The sequence below is a fragment of the Phocoena sinus genome, chromosome 7, assembly GCF_008692025.1.
Source record: "Phocoena sinus isolate mPhoSin1 chromosome 7, mPhoSin1.pri, whole genome shotgun sequence".
Taxonomy (NCBI): Eukaryota; Metazoa; Chordata; class Mammalia; order Artiodactyla; family Phocoenidae; genus Phocoena; species Phocoena sinus.
Genome location: NC_045769.1, coordinates 44253606 through 44278298, shown reverse-complemented (window position 1 = coordinate 44278298; position 24693 = coordinate 44253606). Strand labels below are relative to the sequence as shown.

Genomic DNA, 24693 nt, shown 5'->3' with positions numbered 1-24693 from the left:
AGTTCTTCACCCTTGGCCAGCTGTTCTAGGTTGTTCCTTAGTTCTTACCATCAGTTTTTAGCAGTTCTTGGACTCTCCAAGCAGGCGTGGAGCACGACAAACATATTTCTCATAGGGATCGGTGGCACTTCACGAGAAACACCCAAACTCCTTCACTGAGACCTGAAAAAGGTATAGTACTGTTGTGAGTTTTCATGTACCCCAACCCCTTTTTCTTCCATCATTCCTTCTTCCTTCCCTTCCACCAAACCGAAGTTATTAGATAGGGGTAAATGATGTCAGCCTTATGCAGAAGAAATAATTCCCAATTACCTAACTTCTAACTTACTCTGCGATTGGGTTGTAGTTTCACCTGAAAGCAAAGGAAGATTCTCTGTTCTTTTAAAGTTCTTTTTATCCTGACAATTCTTGCCTAAAATGTTGGGAGTTGACAGAATGGAAATACGTATAACACAACATCGTAAATCAACTATAATCCAATAAAATAATAAATAAATAAAATAAAATGCATGAGAATGCCAAAAAACAGAATGGAAATAAGCAAAGAATAATCTCTCTTCTATCAGAGGTAGCAAAGCTGGCTCTCAATTCAAAGAGCAGAACTGGTCTTGCTATTAAGACTTAGAGTACTACACATTTGTTACTTGGCTCTGAAAGCACATGATGTGGACTTTAAAGATTTTTTTTTGTAATGTTATGGTTTGCTTTTCAGATTATAATTGTCGTACATAAATAATGCAAGGCTAAGCAAAGTCAAACCTGGGGCGGGTGCAGGGTCAGTTCCAGACACAAGAGACATGCAGTGTTTCTATTCTGCCATTTAAGGGAGAGGTTCATGGGGCAGCCAAAGGCAGTACTTATTGTCCCTAGACACTACATAGAGCAAAAGGCAAAGTGCTAAAAGTTGAGAGTGAGAGATGAATACTGGCCACTAGGGAAAATGGCAGTCTAATTGCAATAGGAAGTTGGAAAATTGAGAATAGAAGTTAGAGAACAGAACCAAAGCCATTCAATAATTAATTACTGCCATACTGTGTCTTCCCTGGCTGGGATTGTTTCTACCTGGGTGGCCAGTCCTGCCTTGGCTCTTTGACTTCTGCCTCTTAAAGGTACCACTTAGCACCTGGTAGTTCTTATACATTAAACTGAGGAGGCTGCATCATCAACATCTTTATCATTGTCAAAATCACCATCAAACCAGCAATTCTTCTTCCAGGATGCGGAGCAAGTCCTAATTTGCCAGGTCCCCTGAGAACTAAAATTTAAGTTGGATTTGATAATGTCTTGTCTTCTTAGCAGTCTGTTGAGATGGTTTTCTGGAGTTGACACCTTTACTGACTTCCTGCAGCTTATTTTATATATCATCCATAGAATATGTGCTATTGAAATTTGTGTACAAATATACTGCATCCTACAAGCATAAGGAGAGTATGGAGAGAAGCTATTATATTTACCTGCCACAATCAGTTGTTTGCTCTCATGTGGTGGGAGATAAGGAATAATGCTTGGGGGATAGAAAAAGAGAAATACAGAAAAGTTCCTTCTGCAACATGCAGCCTTTTCCAGAAAAAAATAAATAATCTGGCTCTAGTGGGCATATTGTTTCCATATCTTATTACAACATTGAAAAGGACATAAAGTACCACATGAACTTTTAGATATCATCAGTTTGAACAATTCAGCTCTGCCCATCAATGGCATTTAAAGAGAGCTACACAGGGAACTTCCTGAACCTGATAAAGGTCATCTACAGAAAGTCCACAACTTAGATCATACATGATAGTGAAAGACCAGATGCTTTCCCCCTAAGATTAGGAAACAGACAAGGATATCCATTCTTGCCACTTCTGTTCAATACTGTACTAGAGGCTCTAGACAGGGAAACTAGGCAAGAAAAAGAAATAGAAGGCATCTAAATTGGAAAGAAAAAAGTTAAATTATCTCTAGTTGTAGATGACATGCTTTTGTATATAGAAAATCCTAAGGAATTTACTAAAAAATGCTAGAACTAACAAACAACGTCTAAGGTTGCAGTATACAAGATCAATATACAAATGTCAGTATATTTCTATACGCTAGCAATGAACAAGGTGAAAGCAAAACTAAGAAAACAATTTCACTTACAGTAACATCAAAAAGAATAAAAATAGGAATAAATTGAGCAAAATGAATAAAAGATTTGCACACTGAAAACTCTTAAAACATTACTGGAAGAAATTAAAGAAGATCTAAATAAATGGAAATGACACCCCAGGTTCATGGATTGGAAGACTTAATATTGTTAAAGTAGTGGTACTCCTTAAATTGGTCTACAGATTCGATGTAATACATATCAAAATTTCAGCTGGCTTTTTTGCAGAAATTTTCTCACACTTCCCCATTTCAGACCTTACTACAAAGTTATGGCAGTCAAGACAGGGTGGTAGTGGCATAAGGATAGAAATTCAGATCAACCGAACAGAACTGAGAATCCAAAAACAAACCCTCATATTTATGGTCAACTGCTCTTCTACAAGGAGGCTAACCAAGACAATTCACGGGAACAACTAGATATCTACACACAAAAGAATGAAGTTGGATTCTGACCTTGCATCATATAAAATAATTACCTCAAAATGAGTCAGACCTAAACGTAAATGCTAAAATTACAAAACTCTTAGAAGAAAATATAGGAATAAATCTTTGTGACCTTGGATTAGGAATGGTTTCTTAAATGTGACACCAAAAGCACAAGCAACAACAAAAGAAGGTAAATCGGACATCATCAAAATTAAAAATTTTGTGCTTCATTTTAAGAAAATGAAAAGACAACACACAGAATGGGACAAAATATTTGTAAGTCACTTATCTGTTAAGGGACTTGTACCAGAATATACAAAGAATTCTTAAAATTTAACAATAAAAAAGAAATAACCCAATTAAAAATAGGCAAAGGACTTAGATATTTCTTCAAAGAAGATATATAAATGACCAACAGTTGCATGAGAAGATGCTCAACATTATTAGTCATTAAGGAAATGCAAATCAAAATCATAATGAGAAACCACTTTACACCCTCCAAGATGGCTATAAGCAAAAATTTGGACAATAACAAGTGCCAACAAGGATGTGGACAAATTTCAACCCTTGTTATTTGTTGGTGGGAATGTAAAATGACGCAGTCACTTTGAAAGGCAGTTTTAGTTCCTCAAAAAGTTAAACATAGAGTTACCATATAATCTAGCAATTCTAGTTAAAGATATCGATATATGTTCACACAAAAACTTGTACACTAATATTCATAATAGCATTATTCATAATAGCTAAAAAGTGTAAATAACCTAAATGTCCTGATGAATGGATAAGCAATATGTGGCATATCCATAAATGGAATACTATTTGGCCATAAAAAGGAATGAATATGAATGAACCTTGAAAGCATTATTCTGGGTGAAAGAAGCCAGATGCTGAAGGCCACTTATTGTATGATTCCATTTACATAAAGTGTCCAAAGTAGGCAAATCCATAGAGACAGAAAGTTGATTAGTAGTTGTTGGGGGAGGGGCACTGGGGAGTGACTGTTAATGGGTATGGGGTTTCTTTGGGGGCTGATGAAAATGTTGTGGAATTTTGGCTGATAATTGTACAACTCTGATTATACTAAAAACACTGAATTGTACACTTTGAAAGGGTAAATTTTTTGGTAGGTGCATTACATCTCAATAAACCTATTGTAAGAAAGAAAGAAAAAGAAAGAAAGAGGAGGGAAGGATGGAAGGAGGGAAGGGAGGGAGGGAGGGAGCGGGGAAGAAAAACAAAGAGGGCTGTATAGAAACTCATCTGTGATGGTTAGGTCACCATCATCCCTGACAGCTTCAGTGCTGTCAGGTATTTGGATTTATTAGCTTTTATTTAGTTGTGCTTTTTTTTACATTGAGGCTTCAGTCCAAGTCATCCAGCCAAACAGATTCTCAGACATGTGTTTCCAACATATCGGAGTCCATGGCCAAATGATCCAGATTCAGCTAGGAAATCACGACCCAATTCATTATGTTATAGATTAACAGGTGGGGGTGGGGGGTGGCGCTCTAGAGAATAGGTTCCCTTTAGTGCCAGGTTAATAATAATAATCAATTTAAAAGTTAGAATGAATAACAAATGGAATGAAACACACACAGACATCCAAACATATCTTGAGGAATCTTTTATATTACTGTATTAAGACTACATAAATATAAAAAAAGAGCTGTTCCCATTGCGGAGCACAGGCTCCGGACGCGCAGGCTCAGCGGCCATGGCTAACGGGCCCAGCCGCTCCGCAGCATGTGAGATCTTCCCGGACCGGGGCACGAACCCGTGTCCCCTGCATCAGCAGGCGGACTCTCAACCACTGCACCACCAGGGAAGCCCAGCACCCTTCTCTTGAATTGCTCAGACTGCTTTATAGCATTTACTTGAACAATTGTCACAACATCCTTGTGGCTGGCAAGCATTGTGCTAACAGTGCAGTACAACTGCAGGTCAGACAACCAAGGGACACACAGTTATCACACAAGTCTAGAGCACAGGTAGGTGTGAAATCCAGATGGTCCATCTAATAATGCTTCATCCACATCTGACTGAAGTGGCATCTTCTTGGACTGATAACCTCTCTAACCGATGATGGTTTTGAGTTCTTATTACTCTGGATTTTCCAAGCGTATCTGCCATTTCCTAAACAGATGGTCAGTATCACACGACATGACTGTTTTTGATGGCAATAGAAATCACATGGCTAACACTTCCTGAAAAAACTGGATTAGATATTGAAAATTGGACTTTAGGGTTTTTTTTTAATTTGATTTCCTGTTTCATTTCCAGAAAAGCATAGGAATATTGAAAGTCTATAATAGAAATAGATTAATGTCTACATTTGTTACATGGCATATAATTTGGAGATTTGAGAAGGACCTATAGGACAAGAAATGCTTCTTTTCGAGAGCAAAAATAGAGAGGCCAAGAGCACAGCCAGTTTCACTTATACAATATTTTAGGCCTCAGTTTCCTGTGTAAAATAAAAGTTTGGACTAACTGATCTCTTAGGTCCCATGCAGCTATTTGATTTGGTGATTATGATATTTTCTCTGATCAACTCAAAGCTTAGGCAGGGATATGTGTGTAGGAACAGCATCCAACTTATTTACCAGTATATTCCCTATGCTTAGCACAGTGCCTGGAACATAGCATATGCTCAAAAAATATCTATCAGGAGAGCAGCCCACCAGCTGCTCCCCTGATGTTACAGTTCATTTGTTATTGAACAAAATAAACACACATCTACAGTATTTTGTTTTATAAGATTTTCTTTGACTGTGAAGCACTACAGTTGAAGTTAAATTTATCGTAACAACCCCTCCCAGGAATATATCTGTTGTATTGCTAATGTGCTTTTATTTTTCCAGATTTCTTTCATTCCTAATCAGTCTGACCATTCACAAAAGGATATTAAGCTTTGAAGATTTCCAAACTCCTCTGGTGAGGGAATTTCTGCAACTGTTCATATGTTTCTCACTAAATTTTAAAAGGTTATGTATATCTGCAGTATTTTTGGCATTTTAACAAATAATAACATGTTCATGTTACATCAATACTTACTTCATTGTTTTTCCTTTACAAGTTCTTTTAAAAAAAATTCAACATCTTCCCTGGTTTTATTTCCTTCATCTCCATTAGTTACCAGTGCTGACTCTATTCTTTTTATTGCCAATATTCCTCCAGAAAACTTAGAAGAGATGACCTATTTGTCTTTGAGTTTTTGCTTCCAAAGATGCTCCACCAAAGAATAGAAACTCCTTACAGAATGCATAAGCTTTAGGGGCATCTGGCTCTGTCTTTAACTTGACAAAAATAAAATAATAAAGTTATGTGTTTCCTTCACACATTTAAAAGCCAGAAATAGATTTAGACGTACATTTTTCAATCCGCGTGCCAACCTAACAAGCCGAGCGAAACAGGCTGCGGCGCGGAGGGCCGCCTCCGCGCGCCCCTGCCAAGCTCTTCCTCTCCACCCCTCCCCGCCCCCGCCAGGGCCCAGCCTCCCGTAGCCCAGCCGCGAGCCCACCAGCTGCTCCCCTGGCAGCTGCACACTCGCCTCTGGGGCTGTTCCTGGGCGTCATTAAAATCAGAGCATCACGGCATGACTTTGGACTAGCTCCTTTGACACCACTGAATTTCTGCAGATTGTTTACTCTTCACACTTAGCCATCGGGAATGGACTGGGGGAGGCACTGGGGCCAGCTGACTGTCAGCTCTGACATCCTGGGCATGGTTGGTCAGTCTCCTCTGAAAGCAGAGGTCCAAAGATGTGTTCTAGGCCCCCAGGGAAATGGGCCTGATGGTGGGAGGCCCATCTGTTCACTACTTTTTCACCCTTCAAGGAAGGAAACCTCCCAGGCTTCTGAGAATTTAGAGCCCAACAGTGTAACGTGATTTTAACTAGCGATATATACGATACACATTTTTCCTTAGAAAATATAAAATCAGTTCTGTAATGCCTGTAACTTCAGTCTCTGTTATCACACAAATTATTGAGTGAAGAGTATCCCCCTGGCCTGAGCTGGGCAGATCAGTCTTTCTCACTGGAGTCTGAAATTGAGACAAAAATGCTCATTTCAGTCTGTCCTCGTTTCTCCAACAGAAAAGATGAGAGGTGGGGAGCTGTGGATCAGCAGTGCTTGGGGCTATGTGTCCTGAGAAAGTAAAAACACCTGCAGAAAAAGAGGAACGAAATCTACAGAGAGAAAAGCAGAGAGGAGAAAGAGAGCATGCTTCCCTGCTTCCTGCAGGCTTCCTGACTCTTGGTTCTAGTCCCCCAGGAGACAGGGCTGCCTCCACCCTTGGCCTGAAGTTCGCTTCTCTTCTGTGCAACGTTAAAAAGTTTTTTCTAAAACATTGACTCCACAAGTTATATGACAACAAAGCACAATCGTAGTCCTTTTATCAAGTTCAATTATCCAAACTCTCCAGAACTTTAGAACACAGAAGTAATCCTACGATATATCCAAATAGCAAAAGGTATGTTTTCGGTCCAGAATGATACAGAGCATCACTTGCAGCTGCACCTAACCCTGCCAACTATCCTTCCCCAAAAAACCAGTAATTCACCATATATATATATATTGGGCAGCTGCTATAGGCTCTATTCCAGGTGAAATACTGAAGGTTTAAAAACCATTAAGACACAGCCCCTGCCTCCTAGGAGCTCTCTATCTAGTGGACGTCAAATAAGAAGAGTGTACCATATTTCCCTAATGTACACTGGTGAAAGGATTCATTCTCCTTTAACACTGCTCTCAATGAAAATCTCCGTGTTAAGAAATTATAATACTACTTTGCAGATTTTATTTGTTTCATATTTCAAGAAGCCAAGCATGAGCCTCAGCTACAAAAATCTCAACAATTTTTAAGGTTTGACTAACTAAAATTCTTTCAAAGGTGTTGGATGAGTGTTGCAGAGTTCTAGATGAGGAAGAAACAGTATCTTCCAAGATGCTTACATGTCCAGCCAGATGAAGCAGATTACACACGATTTAGCTTCCCTCCTCTGGTTGTGTAGAACCACCAACTTTGATATGATCATGTTGAATTTTGAACCAGGCTATCTATGTTGACAGTACAGCAAAGTCCTTTTCGTCAAGGTAACAAACCTTATTTAGACACTGTCAGAGACCAGTTATAATATCAAGTCATTTTAAGAGATTAAAGTATAGAAATCTTTATATTAATATTTTTGCCACTTTTATATTTATTATGGATCAAAGTTCATGCTGTATTTTTAAGTTAATTTTGTGTTTAGAATAGGACTCATAAAAGTAACATCTATCTGATTATAAGTTAACACATATTTAATGCAGAATATTTGCATAACATAGACCAATATTTTCTGGCCTAACTCACAAAGCCATTTTATTGCTATAGTCATATCTTTATTTTTATAATAAATTTCTTAGACCTTTACTTGCCCTATCAGCAGAAAGTCTAACATAGACTCTCCTCAAACTGTCTAAAGACCTCAGGGGTTTAGTCCAAAGGACAAGTGTGAGTTGTGTTTCCAATGCCAGGTCTAGAGGGAAAGATCTAGGCCCTTTCATCAGTACATAGCCCATTCTGTGAAAATGCCTTTGCTGGTTTTGGCCCCTGCCCAGCCATGGTAGGGCCCTGACCTGTGGATCTGCAGTTACAGCTCTCTTCAAGTCCTTCACATACTCAGCAATAGTGACCATTTTCCCCTAATGCACAGCATTGGGCCAGGGTGGCTGGGTCCCAGGGAACTTCCAGCTTAGCCATGTGCTATGCTTCCTCCAAGAATGCCTAGGCTCTTATGTTTATGACAGGACACCTAAGTCTGCGGCATTCCTAAAGATAATTTTATTTCAGGGCCTCATTACTGTTCTCTGTTAATGGGCTTTAGCCAGGCAATCCTGATAAATCTCAAAAAGAGCAAAATAGAGTATTTGTCCCTGCCTTTCCAGATGGTCAGAGCTCCATACGCAAATTGTCCAGCTATTTCAACAAAAATCAATTTTGTGGTCACTGTAATATATGGTCACTGTAGAATATGTTGACTATACAGAATATTACAAAGAAAATATTGAAATTACCCGTAATCTCAACCATAGGTAACCACTGCTAATGTTGTATAGAAGGATTCTTGTCCTGACTTAACTTATTAACACCCTCTGTGCCACTCTCCCATACCCACCCTTGACACGGAGTGAGCATGCCCTACACTTTACTTCTCTGTCCATTGTATTTCCTTTTCCTGGAATGCTTTCCTCACTGTTTTCACCTGTTGACATGTACTTCTTTCAAGGCCCACATTGAATGCCACTTCTCAAAGGCATTTTGATCTCATCCTAGACTGACTAGCCACACCTAGACTGACTAGTCACAATCTGTACATCTCTGAAGGCACTTATATTATGCTCTGGTATTGTTCTTATTTTTTCAGTAGTCTCAAATCTCTGATTAAATTGCAACCTTGAGAGTACTCTTGAGAGTAAGAATTTTCTTTCACTCAACGTTTCATCGTCCATATAAACTGGTGCAATGCCTTCCTTGTAAATAGTAGGTACTTAGCAAATATTTGTTGAAAAATATATGTATGTACCAGCAATAGAAGGATGACATATCAATTTAGTTAGCCCAGTCAAATTCTTTAACTTTATTAAAATCAAAATGATATGTATTAAATGCCTATTACATGTAAGACACCAGATATTTACTATTTCAAAATTTTCTTAAATTTATTTTGAAAAAGTTCAGATGTGAAAAATTTAAAGAATAATATAATAAATATTCATACATCTACCATCCATATTGAAAAATAAAACATTACTAATGTAATTAAAGCCCTGTGAACTCCATCTGAATACATTTTTTTTCCCTCTCCACCATCTTGAGCCAAATGCTGAACTTGGGGATTACTCTTTCCAAGCATTTATTTATACTTTAACCATGTTACACATATATTTACAATGTCTGTTTACTGAATTATTTAGAAGTATTCAATTCTGAAAGACTTGTCCTCTGAAAACTATAAGACACTGATGAAAGAAATTGAAGAAGACAAAAACAAATGGAAAGATATACCATGCTTATGAATTAGAAGAATTAATATTGTTAAAATGACCACACTACCCAAGGCAATCTACAGATTCAATGCAATCTCTACCAAAATACTCATGACATTTTTCACAGAGCTAGAACAAATTATTCTAAAGAATTATTCCCAGAACAGCCAAAGCAATCTTGGGAAAGAACAAAACTGGAGGTATCAAGCATCCTGAAACTATACTACAAAGCTATGGTAATCAAAACAGTACAGTACTGGCACAAAAATGGACACAGATCAATGGAACAGAATAGAGAGCCCAGAAATGAACCCACACTTATATGGTAAATTAATCTATGACAAAGGAGGCAAGAATATACAATGGGGAAGACAGCCTTTTTGATAAATGATGCTGGGAAAACTGGACAGCTACATGCAAAAGGATGAAACTGCACTACTTTCTCACATCATATATAACAATAAATTCAAAATGGATTAAAGACTTAAATATAAGACCTGAAACCATAAAACTCCCAGAAGAAAATATAGGCAGTATGCTCTTTGACATCAGTCTTAGCAATATTTTTTGGATCTCCTTAGGCAAGGGAAACAAAACCAAAAATAAACAAATAGGACCATATCAAATTAAAATGCTTTTGCACAGCAAAGGAAACCACCAACAAAACAAAAAGTCAGCCTACTGAATGGGACAAGATAATTGCAAACAATATATCCAGTAAGGGGATACTATGTAAAATAAATAGCTCATATAACTCAACACCAAAAAAACAAGCACCAGACTGGGCAAAGAATCTGAGTTGACATTTTTCCAAAGAAGACATACAGATGGCCAACAGTCATATGAAAAGATGCTCAACATCACTAATGATGAGGGAAATGCAAAAAACCAAAATGAGATACTACCTCACACTTGTCAAAATGGCTGTCATGAAAAAGGCAACAAATAACAAGTATTGATGAAGATGTGGAGAAAAGGGAACCCTTGTGTGCTGCTGGTGGGCTTGTAAACTGGTGCAGCCACTGTGGAACACAGTAAGGAGGTGCCTCAAAAAATTAAACATAGAACTACCACACAATCCAGCAACTCCACTGGGCATTTACCCAAAGAAAACAAAAATACTAATTCTATAAGAAATATACACACTAATGTTCATAGTAGCATTATTTAAAACAGCCAAGATATGGAAGCAACCTAAGTATCCATTGACAGTTGAATAGATAAAGATGTGGTATATATACATAATGGAATACTACTTAGCCATAAAAAATGAAATCATTTGTGACAACATGGATGGTTCCAGAGGGTCACATCATGCTAAGTGAAATGTGTCAGACAAAGACAAATACCATATGATCTCACTTTTACGTGTAATCTGAAAAACAAAACAAACAAAACAAAATGAAAACAGATTCATAGATACAGAGCACAAACAGGTTGTTGCCAGAAGGGAGGGGGGTGGGAATGGGCAACATAGGTGAAGGGGATTAAGCAGTAACAGCTTCTGGTTATAAAATAAATAAGTAACAGAGATGTAATATACAGCATAAGAAGTATGGTCAATAATACTGTAATAACTTCATATGATGACAAATGGTTATTAGACTTATCAAGTTGATCATTTTGTAATGTATGCAAATGTCAAATCACTATGTAGTACACCTAAAACTACCATGATATTATTTGTTAACTATATTTCAATTAACAAAGAATATTCAATTCTGCTTTAAAAAATAAGAGAAATGAATACATAGGGAGAAAAGTGAAACTAGAATTAAAGCAAATAGCTTATGAGGCAGGCAAATTTTGTAAAATACGTAAGATAAGTCAGTAACTTTTTTTTTTTTTTAGTCAGTAACTTCTGAGACATGTTAGACATAGATAAAGTAGAGCATTTGAATAATGACCTATAATGAACATAATTAGAAACGGATGGAAAGACCAAGAAATACCTAATAGTCATGATACACTAGACATATATGAGGCCATGAATCATCAAATACTCATGACACACTGAAGATACAGGAGGCACACGAGGCATTCACTATTTATGAGCTCTTAGTTCGGCTGACCATTGGCTCCTCACGTCCTCTGCACAACTAATGCAAAATAAAATCCATAACTGCTCATCAGGCTAATTACAATACAGCTATCAGCCAGATGCACTTGCTCCCAAACCTGCAGAGCAAGTGTGCATTTTGACACTAGGCACCTTCTATGTGTTGGGTCGCTTTGCTCAAATCTCAACTCTGGTCCTTGTTGGCATACCCTTATCGAGGAAGATAGGGACAGGGCTGAGGATTCAGGTTGTGTCAACTTAAACCACCCCAGCTCTTTCACCTTGCTTCTTGCTGTGTGTTTTCAATTGATTTAATAAACCATGAGATTTAAGCACCTCATTTTGGTCTGTAAGCCCTTCTGTTCTGTGATCTCTTGGATAGCTTGCCTCTTGTTATACTTAACAGGCTTCCGTAGCAGCAAGGTAATTTCCCACACAACAATAGTATTTACAATTTTTAACACATTTATCTGCCACTTGCTCCTTTTTTTTTTTGTAAAGAAGATGTTGGGGGTAGGAGTTTATTAATTAATTTATTTATTTTTGCTGTGTTGGGTCTTCGTTTCTATGCGAGGGCTTTCTCTAGTTGTGGCAAGCGGGGGCCACTCTTCATCGCGGTGAGCGGGCCTCTCACTATTGCGGCCTCTCTTGTGGAGCACAGGCTCCAGATGCGCAGGCTCAGTAGTTGTGGCTCACGGGCCTAGTTGCTCCGCGGCATGTGGGATCCTCCCAGACCAGGGCTCGAACCCGTGTCCCCTTGCATTAGCAGGCAGATTCTCAACCACTGTGCCACCAGGGAAGCCCTGCCACTTGCTCTTTTATCCAACATCATATTTGTGAGATGCTCCCATGGAAGATATGTAGATCTATTTCATTTATTTTCACAGCTATATCCACTGTATGAATATATCACAATTTACTCATAAATTCTCCTATTAATATAATATATCAACAGGTTGTTTCCAAGTTTTAAGTACTGCAACCAGTGATGCTGTGAATATTCTTGGGCATAGGTAAGAGAGTTTCTCTGAGAATATACCTGGGAGTGCAATTTCTGGGTCAAAGAGTATGCACACCTTTAACTTGACTAAATATTGCCAAATTGCTCTCCCAAGTGATTACATCAATTTATACGTATATGAGTCCTTATGCTCTTAATCCTAGCCAACACTTTGTGTTGTCAGACTTAAACATTTTTGCTGATCTAATGAATGGACTGACAGACTCTGGTTACAAAGTAATAATTTTGGCAATTAAAAAACCTTGTGGCATTTCCTCAGTATTTCAGTCATGAGGAGAAAAATCTGCGCACATTTTGTGTCATATTTTTGGACTTCCCCATTCTCTGTTTAAGTCCAAGTAAAGTTTCCCCTTTCTTTTTCCAACTCTGTGAACACCAAAGGAAAAACGAAATTTGTCTTTTTTTTTCCCATAGGGATTATGGTTTGGAAGAATACCATGTTGGCTGCTTTATGTCACAACAATATCCCTCTGATTATAAAGGGGCACAAGAAAAAGAATTTAGCTGCATCCATGTAAATCACTTATCCTTAAGTACATGACATAACAGTGGTGGGTCAGTAGCTGAACTATCACTCATAGGCTAAGCATGCACTCATTTAAAAAATTCTAGAAAGTTGCTCCTTGCCCCAGAATATCTACCCCACGGGCTTGTTCCATGCCTTAAATTTGACTATTAGAAATTATTGTACTGGGGTCAAATTTTTTCATATTTAAGAAACCCCCAAAAGAAAACACATCTCAAAAAATACATTAGCACCTTGTTTGTCACATCTCTTTCAAAAGCAAAGAGGGAATGGGATATAGGACCTGCAAGTGCTATTGGGTATAAGATGGAAGCCATCCTCAACTTATTCCTCTCCCTAATCCAGCACATTCAGACAGGCAAATCGTTGTTCTTAATTTCTTGCTTCAACCTTTTGGGTGACTCCCCAACAGCCCTAGCAGTGTTCTCAAAGTGTGGTCTAGGGGTCCCTTTTGGCTTTAGATCCTCCAAGGTAATTGTTTAAAAAATGCAGATTCCTGAGTCCCAGCCCAGGCCTACACTCAGAATGTCTGAGTGTGAGGCCCTGGAATCTGTGTTTTGAACAAATTACCCAGTTTGATTAAAAAGAAAACTTTTTTACAATCGAGAAGTGTAACATGCATTAAGAAAAGTACTGAAATCATAAACATGCAGTTCAATAAATTCTTACAAAGTGAACAGCCATATAAGCACAGCCTAAAACAAGAAAGGGAGCCTTGCCAACACTTCAGAAGTCCTGATTGTTCCCCTTCCAATCACCTCCTTCTTCCCTAATTTTAACTACTATTCTGATGTCTAACACTACCAGTTTGATTCTTGTACTCACTGAAGATGAGGGCTATACCAGCAGGATAAAGCCCACAACTGCTTAGAGTATCATATGAGGATGCTACATAATTTGTTCTTTGCAAGCTCATCTTCTGTCTCTGCCCTCCTCACATTTCATTCTGAAGTCATTTGGAACCAGTTAGGTTTCATTGTACAATTATTGCCCTAACTCACTGCTCTTGCTTCATGCTGTTTCACTGCCTCTGTACTTGCTGGAGAGTGCCCGTACTTCCTGAGTCTTTCTATTAAATTCATCCTTCAAGACCTGTCCAACTGTCACTTTCTTGTAAGCCTCATGACTTTCACCCCTGTGCCCCATCCAAGGCAGAATCATCACCTTTTCCACTGTGTGACTAAGAACATCTTACAACGTGGAGCAACTATTCTTTCACATGTCTATTCCCCTTTCTAGACCAGGAATTAGGGCAGAGGCTTGTCTATTTATTTTTTAAATTCTCGAGTATAGTACAGGGTGTGTGTCCTTCAGTAGGTGTTTAGTTGTTGCTCAAACAATCTCCAGGTATGCACATCTTTGGAAAAGTAGCACACTGCAACATTAACACCTCCAGGTATATCTGGATCAGATCATATTCTTCCTTCTCAGGAAACAAACAAAACTCAGACATCAGAAGAACACTGGGTGCCTGACGGGGTGGGGGGCATGAAAGCTAGTGAAGGGAGTAGGATGAAATCCAAAGTGATGTTGCCTAGATCTCTGTGCAGCCCTGCAGAGAAAGGAGCAACCACACTGTTCCCGGCAGCACTGGGGACCTGCCTCACCTGAGTCCCCCTTTCTTTCTCAGACAGGACACATAGCTGTCAGACTGCTGTGCTGAGTGGAAAGCCTAGACAATTCTTACTTCTTTATAACATCTTGTCCTGCCTCTAATGGCCATCCCACTGTCCATCTGTTTCTGGATGTCCATTCTTGTTTGAAAAATGCCACCTTATAAGTAACCTGCCTATTTCTTGACCTTAGCATACAAGGAAGGTGGAGCGTTCAGTTCTTCAAAACTCCTACTCCTCTATAGTATGTGTGAGTAGGAGTGGAGGGCGACAACCAGGCACACAGAGGGGCCTTGTGCAACTACCCTGGTGCTCAGAGGATCTGGATCGTAAGCATCTGGGCAGCCTGCCACGGGAACCTTCTCAGCAATGTAAATAGTCCTTACGCAAATGAACCTCGACTGTTAGGCAAGCTGAGAGGTTGGAAGAACAGGACTGAGAAGAATGACTCAAAATTTATATAATCCAGAAAAGATACTGTAAGACAAATTTAAAATCTATCAGAAAGTAGTCTGAAAGAGAGCCACTGCTGGTAGTTTGATTCTGGGATGCGGATAGGAGTGGCTTTGAGTCTGGAGCTGACCAAGGCCAGCATGGAGCCAACACTCTTGGGAGATGGTTGTGTTTGTGAAATGAAGGAAGAGCAGAGCCCTACAAAGGACAGTCTTGGAGATTGAGAGTGGGCTCCTCTGTCCTCCCCTAAAGAACCACGCAGGCTGCAGAAGGGTCTCAGCAGTACTGGACGTGGTGGGCCAGCACTGCATCTGGTGAGCCCAAGTTTACTGTGGCAAAACAGGGGCAGTGAGAAACAGTGACACCAGGGGCTGCCCAGAAGCCAATTCTGTCACTGTTTGCCTGTGGAAGCCCAATGAAAGAATTACAAAAGCCCAGGGACTGCATACGTCCCTGGAGTAGGGGCACCTTCAAGAAGATACAAGTTTATACCTGCCTGAATGATTAATCAGAAAAATAAAAGAAGGATGACTATATTTGTAACATTATATATATATATATATATACGGATATATATAACAATATATACACACATATAATGATATATATATACACATATATATAAAATGATATATATATATATATACACACACACACACACATATATTCACATCTCACACATGGTAGGCTCACAATACACAGAGTTATACAGGACTAATAACGTACAAAGGGCTCCATACATACATATTTGTTGGATAAGTTCCTGATTTTTGTTGCTGTCTTCAAATAGATAAACATACAACTTTGTTTTCATTTTTATTTCATTGTAAACTGCTTTTGAAGCAGGATCTTTCTTTAAAATAACATTTAAAATTCCCCCGATTTTTAAAGTAATGCATGTTTGTTGTTAAAGTTTTGAAAACTAAAAGAAGCATAAAATATTATAATACCATCACCTAGAGATAACTACTGCTAACATTTGGAAAATTTCCTTTCATATTTAGGTAGAGTGATTATAGTTTGTTCTGCTCTGTCCTATTTTGACCACTACTATTATATCATGAGCATTTCCCAATGTTATTAAATGTATTCCGTTACATCGATGTGCTATAACTTAACCAATTCATCATCTCGGATGTTTTGCTTTTTCAATTTTGTAAAATAATGTTGTAATAAATATCTTCCTCTTAATGTTTATAAACTTAGAATAACCTAGAAGTGAATCTGTTGGATCAAATTGTATGAACACTTTCTGGGCTTCCCTGGTGGTGCAGTGGTTGAGAGTCCGCCTACCGATGCAGGGGATACAGGTTCGTGCCCCGGTCCGGTCCGGGAAGATCCCCACATGCCGCGGAGCGGCTGCACCTGTGAGCCATGGCCGCTGAGCCTGCGCGTCTGGAGCCTGTGCTCCGCAATGGGAGAGGCCACACAGTGAGAGGCCCGCGTACCGCAAAAAAAAAAAAAAAAAAATTGTATGAACACTTTTGAAACTCCTGGCTCAATTTGTCAAATTACCCTTCTAAAGGTTATTTACCCTTTGACCAGCAATTTGCGTAAGAGCCCCGACACCAGATTTGGAAAATTTTATTTGAGGAATATATTTGTAGTTGGAAAAAACTCTCTCTCTGTCACGACTGTTGTTACAGTTGAAAGAAAAAAAAAAAATGCAGCAATAGTTTCTATTATTAAGAAATCAGGGCTTCCCTAGTGGCGCAGTGGTTGAGAGTCCGCCTGCCGATGCAGGGGACACGGGTTCGTGCCCCGGTCCGGGAAGATCCCACATGCCGCGGAGCGGCTGGGCCCGTGAGCCATGGCCACTGAGCCTGCGCGTCCGGAGCCTGTGCTCCGCAACGGGAGAGGCCACAACAGTGAGAGGCCCGCATACCGTAAAAAAATAAAAATAAAAAAAAAAATTAAAAAAAAAAAAAGAAATCAAGGTCCTTAAAACTTTTGACTACCATATATTATTGCCAATCCTGGGCAGGCTGATGAATCACGATGTGTAAATCTGGGTAAGCACAACAATCTAATCCAAACTGTAACTTGGCAATTATATGTGAACAGAACCATGTTTGATTTACTTTTATCTCAATAGTTCTAAGTCTCTTATTGTACAATACATGCATTGTCCTTTCCAAGTGTCTTCTCCTAGAAGGCAGTGTTGAGTAATTTGTTGTGACAATCAGCCCAATCATTAATATTAACACACTCAATTTCTTCATATGTGAACCATAGTGTGGTGAAAGCACTTGGTGCAGAGGGTGTTTTTTGAACCCATTCTGCTTTTCTTTCCTTTTCCTGATACACACTTGTACCTGATACATTCACCACCTCTTCCAATCCAACTTAAAGATAATATACAGGCTCTCTGCAAGTGAAGAGAGCAGGATGCCCGTTGTTTCTCTGTCCCTTCTTCCTGCACATCTATCCCCAATACTCCATTCCATCACTGCCATCTGTCCCAGGTCAAGAGCACACTTTTGTGGCGAGCTTAGAGGAATTTATGTTGGGATGATCTCTGTCTCTTCTTTTTTCTCCTTCAGGAGAGCCATGGACTCAGGTACTTTTTCTTTGGTTTTTCACTTCTTCCAGAAGAGTTATAACCACTTTAGTCAGCTTCTCACAAATGCAGTTATCTTCTTTTTGTCTCTTCATCTCTTCCCCTTTCTTCCAACTCTTGCCCATTTACTTCAAGAAAGGTTCTCTTCCTTCACATGCTCTTTTCTTACTCCTTTTCTCAAAAGTCATACACCTTTGTTAAGGAAACAAACAAAATCTTCCAACCACTCTCATGTGGAATGCTTAAAAGGGGGACTTGAGCTGGTGGGTCCTCTGCCGGCAGAGTGTAGATATGAAGAAAAAGACAAGCACAGAGACAAGGTGGGAGAGTGAGCACAGACTTGCTGTCAATCCAGCAAATTGGGTGGAGAAAAGCAAAAGCTAAACATGGGATTGTGAGGAATAAGAAAGAAAGCCAAGAATGAAGTGTGCAAATGGAAGACGGTTTAGATAGATTCCAGAGGCTGAGCAGAGTATTTTTTTTTTTAACCTACTCTCCACTGTGCCTTGTGTAGTTAGCTGAGAATTATTAATGGCCAGTGCCTTAGTCCACTCAGGCTGCTATAACAAAAAGTACCACATGGGGCTTCACTGGTGGCACAGTGGTTAGGAATCCACCTGCCAATGTAGGGGACACAGGTTCGATCCCTGGTCCGGGAAGATGCCACATGCTGCAGAGCAACTAAGCCCATGAGCCACAACTACTGAGCCCGCATGCCACAACTACTGAAGCCTGCACACCTAGAACCCGTGTGGTGGCAACAAGAAAAGCCACCGCAATGAGAAGCCCGCGCATCGCAACTAGAGAAAGCCTGCGTGCAGCAGCAAAGACCCAATGCAGCCAAAAATAACTAAATAAATAAATTTATTTTTTAAAAAAAGTACCATACAGCTGATGGCTTAAGCAACAAACATTTACTACTTCTCACAGTCTGGAATCTGGAAGTCTGGGATCAAGGCACTGGAAGATGATTCTGTATCTGGTGAAGGGGCCACTTCCTGGTTTATAGATGGCTGTCTTCTTGTTATGTCCTCACATATCAGAATGGTCAAAAGAGCTCTGTGGGGTCTCGCTTATAAGAACACTAATCCCATTAATGAGGGCTTCGACCTCATGACCTAATTGTCTCCCAATAGCTCATTTCTAATAGCATCACATTGGAGGTTTGCATTTCAATATATGAATTTGGTGGGGACACAGACATTCAGTTTGCAACAGCCAGGAGTGAGTGGACAGTAGTTAGTGTTGTTGAGGCCTGAAATAGTGTCATGGAACAGTTAACTATACAGGTCCTGCACAGTGAATGCCAGAAAAATGGGAAAAGGTGGGAAGAAAAGAGAAAGAGTAGCTGAGTTGTAACCACTGCTGCCAGAGAGGATAGAGGAGGAAGAAAAACAAGGCATTATCCCTAAAAAATGTCCAGAAATTCTCTTTAGATAGTCTTTTCAAAAGTTTCCATTTACATTTTCTTCTGTCTTGAAGACAAACTTTTATTTTTTTAATTAATTATTTTTTAACCATTTAACATTATTTATTTTTCTCTCAAATTCCAAGAATCTTTATTTGCAAAATGAGAGGATTATTGTCCCTGAATGCCAGTTTTTTAAGAAATTTTTATTTTATATTGGAGCAGTTATTGAAACCAGAATTACTCTTCATTCAACTAAATGTTTGGCTATATTTACTGCCTAATACTATATTAGTATTTTTCTTCTCTTTATATCAGGAAGGTATAGTATAAATGTCCTTATCTGTAGAAGTTAATTGGATTAGATGATTCCTAAGATCCTACCTAGCTCCCCACTAAGTCTGTAATTGTGTATTTTCACTTGCATTTTATAAGGATTTATAGTCCATCTTGGGAATATAACAATTTCCTTTCTTTTCCCACCAGGGATTGCAATATAAGTTCCAAATAACCAACTTATTGGAAGCTAGACTAGTTGTATGCTGAATTTCTGAAAATTATTTGAAAATACTTTGAATATACGAAGGAGGTTGAACTAGGTGAACTTCACAATCCTTTACCTCTTAAAATTCTATAGTGTCAAGAGAGTGGCATGGACTTATATATACTACCAAATGTAAAATAGACAGCTAGTGGGAAGCAGCCGCATAGCACAGGAAGATCAGCTTGGTGCTTTGTGTCCACCTAGAGGGGTGGGATAGGGAGGGTGGCAGGGAGACGCAAGAGGGAGGGGATATGGGGATGTATGTATACGTATAGCTGATTCACTTTGTTACACAGCAGAAACTAACACACTGTTGTACAGCAATTATACTCCAATAAAGATGTTAAAAAAAATTCTATAGTGTCTTGTAATAAAATGCAATGTATGAAGATTTGTTTATTTTTTTAGAAGAGCAAATGTTTTTAAAGTCACGGCTCTTGGAATGATCAGTTATATATATTCCTATTAGCATACCTTTAAGAAACTTGTTTATAATCTCCCTATATTTTAAAATAGTCAAATCTCTATACACTAAAAAATCTATTTAATCTACATACACATCCAAAACTTTAAATTTCATATTGTAAAATAAGTGAAATTTAAATTATATTTCTGATATTATGACTATTACACAGGACTCAGTTAACTCTAGGACCACCACCACGTAGAGTGGAAAATTCGTTAAGTATGGAATTGTTCTAAGGCAACAGTAGAACAACAGGATAGAATTATACTATATCTTAGATCTTGTAGGTTACAAGCCATAGTGTTATTCCTTCTCTACTCTAAGAACATTTAAAATCATTTGTTCTTTTGTTTTGAATCACTGAAGCATTTTAAAGAAATCTTTCTAAAAGTAATAAACTAATGCTCTTTCAGGGAAACTTTCACTCTAATGTCAGAACCACTATCAACTTTCTACTTTTTTTTTTTTTTTTTTTGCGGTACGGCCATGGCTCACGGGCCCAGCCGCTCCACGGCATGTGGTATCTTCCCGGACTGGGGCACGAACCCGTGTCTCCTGCATAGGCAGGCGGACTCTCAACCACTGTGCCACCAGGGAAGCCCTACATTTTTTTTTTTATTAAAAACTTTATTTTTAGTTTCACAATGTGGAAATATTTTTTTGTCCAAAAACCCCTTATTTTTGCAAATGCACTAATCACTGAAGTATTTTTAATAATTATTTTTTTAAGATCCTATTAAACATACATTTACTGAATTCAAGGGAAGTGTAAGACATACTTACAGGATAGAATGGAATATAGAATAATCAGAAACCATAATTGTTACCTTACAGGATGGAATGCTGTTCCTTAACAAACCACCAGGGTGTGGGAATGGCAGAAGACTGTGTGTGTGTTGCAGAGGAGGTGGTGTTCAGGGGTAGCACTGGCTATGAAAGTAAGTGGTAAGGAGGTAAATAAGAATCAATGTTTCTTTATCTGAGCTGTCTCAGATACGGGTGAATGCCTCCATTCTCTTTTTGAGCAGCCATATTAACTACACTGTTGTCATACAGACATACAGAATTAGATGCTAAAAGCTTAAAATTTTATCTTTCCTTCTATTTTCCTTCCTCCCATTTCCCCCAGTACCATGGGTGTTTAAGGCAACGCAAAGTGGGCCAAAAATGCCATTCTTAATGTGGGAAAAATATACTACCTAAATGTGCTCAGAAAACAAACAAGGAGAGATTTCAGTGCTTAACTGTAGAAATAACCAGTTACAAGTCAGAAAATACTATCTGCCCTGACACATTTCCTTTTCAGCATTATGTTCAGTGCTGGTCAGACAGATACAAGTTTGGGAAGAGGATTTAATGTCATTTCTTCCAACTCTGGAAACAATTTTACTGGGAGGCTCAAAAGTCCAGGTAAGACTACCCATTTCATGACTTATGAATCACTGATTGTACATCTTTATGGAAGAAAATTATCTTTCTCTAGCTGTTCAGAACAAACAATGTTTGCAAAACATCAGGATTCCAGAGAAGAACTGGAAGAAAATAATTTTGCAGATTTCATCTGTTCATTTGAAAATCTGTTAACCTATATCTTTCCAAAAAAGCTGTCTTTATTTTATTACAACCGAAGTTAACTTTCTCTTTAGCAGAATAGGGTCCACAGCTGCAAAACCGAGACAATTAGGCTAAGATACGCTTCCAGTAGTGATTCTTCCGCTGAAAAAAAACTCAAGGAAGTAAGCATGCTTATTCAAATGAAAATCAACACAACTATTCCAGACAGAACCTTTCACTAATACTGGAGAAAGAGGTTTAATTATATATATTCCATTGTGGCATTACTCATTCCTATAACATGTTTTTGCAAAAAGAAAAAGATTCAGTACTTTAATAAGGTTTTTTTTCTTTCAATGTTATCATCCCCATCCATTGCTGCAACATAAAGATGTGGTATGAAGAATTTCCCATCTCAAAGAATGCCTTGTATCCCCATCAGCAAAGTAGGCACACTCTGGGAGGCCAGCCAGGATGTGGGACTGGCCTCCTATAAAGCTGTTTGTATATGTACGTTTAAACGGAATTTTACCTGTATTTGCAGTAGTTTTAGATTTACTAGATGCTCTCTACCCTTCAAGAACACAATGCTAAAATTCGAGGAATTCTTCCCTTTTCCCGTTTTTGCAAAGAAAGGAAAAATAGACCCTAAAACAAGTTTCCAAATTTTTTGGCAATCGTTTAAGTACATTTTTGGAGGTGTTTTAATACTTTCTTTGGTTAGAAAAAGTTCATGCAAACCAAACTCAAAAATTCTAGAGCGTGCCGTGGGAACTCTATTCGAACACACGCCAGGACTGTTCTAGCACTGTCGGATTTTTACACCGTGGAAATAGAAAATATTAGCCAGTAAAATAACAAGCAGGTTTTCCGGAGGGTTGAGAAGGTTGGAATTAAGTTACCCAGCAAACAAGACAGCTGTCAACGCCGCACTTCGGGTTTGTGGGTTCCCACTCCTCCCCTCCTCCCTACGCCAGGACGGTGGTGGGCACGGGGCAAGATGGGCGGGGCTGAGATGCTCTGGAACTGCCAGTTTTCCTCCCAGCGCCGCGCACCTGCCACCCCCACTCCCTGCGGTCGCAGCCCACTTCCCGCAGGATGCCTGGGCCGGCCGGGAGGGGCGCACCTGGCCCACCAGCGTCGAGCCGGCTCGGGCGGGAGCAGAGGCGAGACGGGCGCCCAGATTAGTGGGCTGAGCGTGCTATTTTTTTTTTAAATCAGCCTCCCGGGGGATGTTGGATTTGGCGGGGCGTGCTCTTTGAAACACTATATTGGGAACCTCACACATTTAAAAAAAAAATTTTTTTTTTTTTAATTGCAAACCTTCCCAGTTCCCTCGGCAGCTGGAGAGCAGGCCCGAGGCGGCGTTCCCTCCCTCCCTCCCTCCACCCCCGTTTTCCTCCTTCCCGCCCCCTCCCCCAGCCGGGAGCAGGATTCGCGGGAGCCGCCCCCTCCCGGGCGCCCACTTGGTTCCTCCCAGCTGCCGAGTGAATGGGCCGCCCTCCGGATTCCGCGGAGGGGGCGGCGGGAAGAGGCCGAGGCCGAGGCCGAGGCCGAGCCCGGGCCCTGGCGGCCGCCGCCCCCGCCCCCGCCCAGCGGCTGCCCACGCCGGGATCTGCGTCACTCGGCCGCGCGTGGGCGGGAGCCAGAGCGGCGAATGTACCAAGAGCGGAATCTCCCAATGTGACAGCGGGCGGGGTGGGGGGGGTAGAGGCGGCGGAGGCGGGCGGGGGAGGGGGAGGGGACGGGCAGCGCGCGCGGGGAGGGAAGGGAGGCGGGGAGCAGGGGGGAGGACGCGGCGGGGGAGGTGCCGCCGCCGCCCGCGCCGGGAGGAGCCGCCGCCACCGCCACCGCGGCCGAGCGAGCGCCGTCGGGGCTGGCGGGCGGGAAGGAGTGGCGGGCCCGAGCTGGGGGTGGGGGGAGCAGGGAGAGAGCGCCCACCACCTTTCCTTCCCCCATCGATGGGAGCGGGGGCGTCCCGGCCGCAGCAGCCGAATGAGAGAGAGCCGGGGGCCGTCACTTCGGAGTTGCTAAGGCGTCCTGGGGGAGAGCGCGCCAAGACCTCTGCAGCCGCTGGCCTAGTACGTACCAACTGGCTGTCCGCCAACTGCGGGATGCGTTCAAGCTCGTGCGACCGCGGGCGAACTTGGAGCGGCGGAGTCTCCGGGCCGCGCCGGCACCTGGGGAGGCGGGCGTCCAGGGCAGCTGGCCCCGCGCGGCCGCCGCCGGAAGGAGAGGGCGGCATCGGGCTCGTGTGGGCGATTCCCGGAGAAATTCGTTGCGCCGGGGCAGCGAGAAGAGGGCGAGCGAGGCAGCGGGGCCGACCTGTGCATTCTTCTCCCAGAAAGCCGGGGGCGCAGCGTCCATTCTCCTGACCCGGCTGGGGCCGTCGCGCGGGGCGCGGAGCGCGGAGCGGTGGTGGGTTGCGTGGTCTGTGGTGCGCGGTGGGTGCGCGCGCCGGCCCCAGAGTTTTGCAGCCACCTTCCGCAGGGGCAGAATCTTTTTGTTGGTTTGTTTACTTTGTAAGAGTGTTGCACTTAGAGCTTTAATTTTCGTCCTGGGTATCCTCTCCTTTGGAATGTAGTTTTCTTTTGGAAAGCGGAAGGAGAGTTTTGTTTGGAAGTGGCTTACAGAAACTTGGCACTGAGGTGCGATGGAAGCGAGAGACTCGTGCTCGTTAAGGCCGAGTGTGGGATTTGCAAACACATCTGGGACATACAAGCTTTGGATGCAGTAGTCTGTGACCTTATTCATGGAGAAACGTTGCAAGTGCAATCAAATGCTTATGGGCTGCATTGTCAGGGTTCACAAGGCGCAAGATATGAAACGACACTTCGAGTGAGCCTAATTGTTGTAAGATCTTGGGGGAAAGGATAATTGAATTGGAATATATTTGCAT

General features: G+C 40.8%; 2 protein-coding genes across 4 annotated transcripts in view; one reads left to right on the top strand and one right to left on the bottom strand.

Annotated features, from left to right (window-relative positions):
* Positions 1-49: 49 nt before the first annotated feature.
* On the bottom strand, positions 50-24693 carry LOC116756851. The gene is made up of 2 exons (XM_032637880.1): positions 23884-24693; positions 50-162 (listed from the first exon to the last, which is right to left on the bottom strand). The coding sequence occupies exons 1-2, from the start codon at positions 24546-24548 to the stop codon at positions 153-155; spliced, it is 675 nt and encodes a 224-aa protein (XP_032493771.1). The 5' UTR covers positions 24549-24693; the 3' UTR covers positions 50-152.
* The window catches only part of NAB1 (NGFI-A binding protein 1), a 44928-nt gene continuing 43838 nt past the window's right edge, over positions 23604-24693 (top strand). Inside the window, exon 1 of one of the 3 annotated variants that reach the window (XM_032637877.1) lies at positions 23604-23875. The gene's annotated coding sequence lies outside the window, so the exon portion shown is untranslated. Of the gene's footprint in view, positions 23876-24127; positions 24213-24693 lie in introns of those variants that run through there. The other 2 variants (XM_032637878.1, XM_032637875.1) reach the window with 2 other exon arrangements.

What these genes read in the sequence shown, in the direction of transcription:
- LOC116756851 (XM_032637880.1), bottom strand. Translation starts at nt 24,548, where the DNA reads ATGAATAAGGTCACAGACTACTGCATCCAAAGCTTGTATGTCCCAGAT.